The sequence below is a fragment of the Zonotrichia leucophrys genome, chromosome 3 (genome assembly GCF_028769735.1).
Source record: "Zonotrichia leucophrys gambelii isolate GWCS_2022_RI chromosome 3, RI_Zleu_2.0, whole genome shotgun sequence".
NCBI classification, from domain to species: Eukaryota; Metazoa; Chordata; class Aves; order Passeriformes; family Passerellidae; genus Zonotrichia; species Zonotrichia leucophrys.
The window spans coordinates 52,529,180-52,535,179 of record NC_088172.1 but is presented as its reverse complement, the minus strand read 5'-3'; the positions used below and the strand labels follow the sequence as shown (position 1 = coordinate 52,535,179).

Genomic DNA, 6,000 nt, shown 5'->3' with positions numbered 1-6,000 from the left:
CTCTTCATCAAGTCCAAGCCAGTAGAGTAAGAATTTTAAATATTACAAGCATCAAATCGCTGAAACCACAAGTGTTTCGTTAACAAAAGAAAAATAATTATGCTGCATTGGTTTGAAGGAAGCAAACCTCATTCTCTACTCAAGGGGCCATAATAGGTCCTTGAGTAGGGGCAGCATGAAGTACTGACAGAGGAATAGTTATTCTGACTGGAAAGCCTATCAAAGACCAGTCAATAAGATCAAATTACAGGAGTCTTCTGTAAATGGCCTAATAAAACTAAAATACAGCAGCCTCAGTCCACAGACTTATGTAGGCTAAACTACTAGACAAGCTTAGTGCAGAAGAAGCTGTGGGTAGCAAGGTCGTTGACTGAACATTAAGCATGTCTAAATACTTAAAGCATCTTTTTGCCTGTTACTATCTGCAAAACTGGGGGCATGGGCAAGACATCAACACTGCACCATGCACTTCCATAAGGTATCCCTGGAGTCATTCCTGGTTCGCATGCTAGAACTGAGAGCAGAGTAAGGCTTCATGTTTGCTCACCACCACACAGACAATCAGGTGATCATTAGTCGTGGCTAAATTTCAACTGGAAGCACATGGTTTTGTCTGCCACCACACCAATAAAGTCGGAGGAAGGACTAAGTATTCCTCATGTGCTGTCTTAAGGTGCAGAACAATACTGCCAAGCACCTACTCTTCAATCTCTTCTGCAATATAATAATAAATTATTTACAGAACATACTGTATATTCTGTGCTATGTGATGTAACAGCTAGGTCTTATTAACATAAAAAAGTAAAAATTAATTACATTTTCACAGAAGAGACAAGAAAAAGCTTTGTGCTCTTGAAACAGAACAGTCTGATGTGCAGCTTCAGGAGCCTGCCTCCAGCACTGCTCTGGATTGCTGTAGAAACCTGGCAATAATTACAACCACTGTGCCAGCTATGCTAAGACAATTACTCTCAGGCCTAGAAATCACAAATAGAGACCAAAGCAATAATTATGATAAATATGCTCTCATAAAAAAATTATTTCCAGTACCTGATTTTCTATGGCCTTTCTGTTTTTCGGATCGCTAACAATCGAGAGCTGCAACTCTGCCATCTTTTTCATTTTGCCATCCATGTCAATCTTCTGGAAGAGACTCTTGGTCTGATTTTTCAGGAGCCTGACAGTGTCCTCTTTCCCAAGCTTCTTTGCAAAGAGGGAAGCACAGGCTGAATGTATGGCAGTAACCCAGTTTTCCAGATCCGTCTGACTTGTTGCCTGTGAAACCAATCAATGGTGCAACGTTATGAGCAGATAAGAGAAAAATAAAATAAAATCAACAGCTCTAAGGCATGAAGCACTTGATGGGCTCACTGTTGCCTTAGGAACTTTATCTTCATCAAGTGAAATAAAGTTTTCTTTAGAACTGAGCAAATAAAGGTAGTCTGAGATTTTCCTACACTCCATCATGACTTGTCTCCAAACCCCAGCTTCTGCTTCTCAGACCTGCAAAAAGCCCCAGAAGGACAAGAGCTGCATAAGCTGTGGGAAAGATGTGACTGGCATCTTTCATCCCTCCAAATAACTAAAGTAATCCCTACCAGATATCAAAGACAAACCTTCTTCATTTCTGTGACAGCAGAGAAGATTTTATATGTGAGGTATTTGCTTACTTAAAAAGTGCCAAGTTAGTGGAGAGGCAACATCAAGGTAAAGTGAATGCAATCTGCATGTAGTATCTCTGGAGATATGTACAAGTGTGCCTATGAATCAACATGTTTCTACGCAGGCAGTTCCACATAACCCTGTTCTTTATTGACATTTCCAGTGGTGCCCTTGAGCAACCCAGGTATTTTGATTATTTTTAGCTCTCTTTCTTGAGTATCTGGCTCAAGTAAACTCTCTGTGGCCAGCAGATTCAGGGTTGAACACACCATTCTGTAAGGGTGGAATGCTAATAGATGTGAAAAAAAATTATAAAAAGTTGATTTTTTAGAAGCTTGTGATCAACCAGGTACCCAGAGCTTCTTGCAGATTTGTGGTCCTTGTTCTTTTTGTTTCTGAACCATATTTGACTGAGCCAACTGGTGTAATATCTGCAGTCATGTCATATATATTTAATATTATAATAGTGTAACGCAACAGTGCAGTCGTGCTTTTATTTTTAAGTCAATGGCAGAAACATGATGTGTGTGTGCACGTGTACATACCATCATATAGATACATGTGTAGGCTCACAAACACATCCTAAAATGGAAACAACCACAAAGTTGTGCATGCATCCTATTACCTGAAAAAGGTAGACATCTCCAAAAGAATTGCTGAGACAGAACACATTTTCTTTCTTGGGATGTTCTGGCACAGACTGAACTATACTGTCTTCTGCAAACAGCGCGTAACGAGGCAAACTGCTCTGCTCCATTGAGTTCCTTCCATAGGTCTCATAAAACAGTAGAGTACAACCTTTTGCAGTTCAGAGGGACAAAAAAACATGAGGAGAAAGTAAGTCATGGATCTCCCAACATTACATAATATTTTTGTGAATTAAGACACTCCTCAGAGACAGCGAACATCAGTTCCACTCCTCTTCCAAAACAGATAAAAAAAGGACGATCTTCTACACAGAAGAACAGTTAATGATCAATTTGCCAATGAAAAGTTGAAATAGACATCTAATAGGGCCACAACAAACATTTATGGACTTTAAATAAATCAGGACACCTCAATATGGAAGCATCCAAGGGTTAGGGTAGGACGGGGTTTGAGCAATCTGCTGTAGTGAAAGATGTCCATGCCAATGGCAGGGGAGCTGGACTAAATGTCCCTTCTAACCTAGAATATTCTATCAATAAACTCAGCCTATTAAAATGTTAAGGCATGTAGAAGAGATTAACTCCTGCTTAGTTAAATCAGCTTTTGTGTTTCTTTATTAAATTGAACAAACTCTCTCATAACAGCCACTTAAAAAAATCTTCGTATTTGTTGAAAAGATTTGCAGAACCCTTTGTCTTCATACAACATGCTTAGTGAATAAACTTCTCAAATTTAAACCAGATTTCCTTGAATCTAGCTGAAAATTGGAGACTCAGACAATTCTGAGCAATTTAAAACAGTTTAAAAGGGCTGAGTTTGAGCATGTTCAGTCTTGTAAACAGCGTAATATCTAAGGTATGAAGCCTGTATCCAGAAAACAAACTTCATCCTTGATGACAGCAGTCCCAAGTATAACAAGTGGAATTACTTCTGGAGGAGAGTGGAGGAGACTTGATCCCAGCAGAGGACACTTGATCCTAGCCCACAGCAGTACGACTACAGTGCCATGTTGCCTTTGGCAGCGATGCTGGCTCGAGAAGGGCCTGTGCCCTCCATCCCTTTCCTTCCTGCCTCGGTATAACCCACTGTCCTCCAAGATGCACCAATCTGCCTGTTCAAGGGCTCATGGACTGGAGTGCACTTCTGAAATACCATTACAAAGGGAAACCCATATCAGAGATTTCTGATCAAATCATCTGTTAACTGACAAGTTTCTAGAGTAAGGAATCTAATACCTCTATACTACATAACTGCACCTTTTCCTGTTAATGTTGAAAGTTACTGGCAGAATATTTTGGGTAAGAAGAAATCCTATAGAGTTGGTCCTATCTATTCCATTGGGCAGCCCTCACTTTATCTTCTTTGTGCCACCAAAACACTTGGAGATCTCTGCAGTTGGAAAAAAGGACATGGTTTGTAACACTCTGCATATCAGAAATGTCATTTGAAGATAACAGGGCAAACTAAACAAACAAAGCCAAGTCTTTTGTATTCAGCAGCAGCAGCAACTTATAACCACTTCCACTTCTGCATTTTAGGAAAGTGCAGAAGTTTAAAGTTTTTAAGATTTATTTTAAAATATTTCCATATTTCCATATTTCCCCTATTTGTTCTAACTCAAGATAACTCATATTTTATCCTGAGAGTTTATATGTACACAAATTAAAAATTTTGAAGGGCATGTATGTATGCTTGGGTGTATGGAACTCCAGGTATATCTTTAGGTCAAGTCCAGTGATCCCTGGAAGCAGCTAGTTTCATAAGCTCTGTCAGACCCACAGGGACTGATTATTGTCCAAATATTTTAATTAAAACTTGAGCTGAAGAGAGAGAGCAAAGGGAAAGCAATTTCCCTCATTAAAGGAAACTAATTGGACAGGACAGATGGAAAAGAGAGGTTCTCTTGGTACACAGTTACTATTCAGGTTCAGGTCTTGGTGGCCCTGAAAGTGGAGCAGATGACTCAGGACATGTATACTTTTAAATCTGGCAGGTAACTAGATGGCTATAAGCCTTCTGCATATTATAATTAAACACATCTCAACAGAGTGCAAATAAACATGCTGTTCTCCATTTACATATTTAGAGTCATGCTTTAAAATATCTTGGCTATTTAAACTTCAAGAACAAATTAAATACTGATTCATTCAAAAACCTGTATAAAGAGAACCAAAGCAAGTGCCTTGATCTTGATATAGCGATTATGAAAACAGAATTATGCCTTGATATCCATACAGGCAAGTTTATTTTGGAATCAGAAGTCTCCACAGGAAAATAAAGGTAAGAGATCAAGGAAATTAGGAATGTATATTTAAAACAGCTAGCAAAGTGCAAAAGACTCTGTACCATGAATGAAGCCAGATCAACCACTGAAGTAAAAAGCATTGTATCTAACAGTTATAATGTTAAAAGTTAAAGCTTTTTCCAAAGAACTTTATTATTCCTTTTTTTTTTTGTGGTAGCTGCAGAAATTCAGGTAGTAAGAAGAGACACAATTTTTTCAAAGTCACCAATAAGCCAACTTTATAGTCAAAAAAATGAACATGAAGCACCTAAATTGCTTGCCAGAGCTTCATTATCCCAGAAATGCACAAACTATTAGTTTATAACATATTTCAGTTTAGAGTTTTGATAGAATTGTTTAGAAACTGAATTTTAGAAGAGGTAGATTAAACTATATTCACACTCCATAACACAAACACACACAATAAGAGGGTGGAATTCAGGTGCTGTTTTTCCCTTTGTATACACTGCTTGTAAGCGTGAATCATGCTATCTGATGATGCTATCAGGACAAGTGATTTAAACTGCTAAGCCTGCCTACATTTTGATCACTTGATAACAAGTCTCTGAATTTTTAGGCAGAATTGCCTCATTCTAGTAAGTTTGCTTCTTTTCAATCCGCACTATCAAGCAGAACATTACTAGGACTTGCTGTTTGCTGTTCATTTTTCTTCAAGTCTACACTCACTGCACAATTTTTAAAAGGGCAACCTGTGGCAAAGTTGCCATTTTCTCTTCTCTAGTCCCAGATATGATAGGAAATGATCAAGCTTGATAATTTCCTTGCTCATTAACTTAGTATCATATTTACTGAAAGAAAAATCCTTTGGGTGCAATTCAAAATTTAAAAAAGGCGTATTAACTCACCCAATAAATTTCCCTTCCTCCCCACAATAGATATTATTTTCCTTCTCACACTTCCTGACACCTGTACACGTCTCACAGCACCCTCTGAGCACAAATGGAGCCCAACAATCACACCTGCAGCAGCCTCCTTGAGTGGATTCCCCTCCCATGGGGCTTTTTTCACAACAGGAGCAGCTGCAGGAGATGGGAAGCTGGGCATGCCAAAAGTCAGAAGGGCTTGGTATAGCTGGGAGCAGAGAATGTGAAAGACCTGCTTTCACAGCGAAAAGGAGAGAGACCTTCAACCTCTGGGAATGGTTGCCTTGGGCACCACTTCTCTGTGTAAAGGCTGAACCACACACACTTTGTGTCAAGGCTCTGGCACTGGGAGCTCACCTCTCCATTATACTGCCACCTAATGTGCTAGAAATGAACAAAACATTTTTTCAATAAACTACCCCATCCTTCAGTAAATTTCATAGCAGAACCTAAGGAACTGTGTCTTTAACAAGGAATTGGGCACCAGCAACTTCTCCTGACCCTTAAATTTTGGTTCAGTTG

At 39.0% G+C, this 6,000-nt stretch overlaps 1 protein-coding gene across 2 annotated transcripts in view; it reads right to left on the bottom strand.

Annotated features, from left to right (window-relative positions):
- Positions 1-6,000, bottom strand: part of TIAM2 (TIAM Rac1 associated GEF 2) — an 88,499-nt gene that overhangs the window by 73,701 nt on the left and 8,798 nt on the right. For both annotated transcript variants that reach the window (XM_064708197.1, XM_064708198.1), the window contains exons 4-5: positions 2,288-2,460; positions 1,051-1,275 (exon numbers count right to left, since the gene is read on the bottom strand). In XM_064708197.1, coding sequence (XP_064564267.1) covers positions 1,051-1,275; positions 2,288-2,460 — 398 coding nt within the window. The remainder of the gene's footprint in view (positions 1-1,050; positions 1,276-2,287; positions 2,461-6,000) is intronic.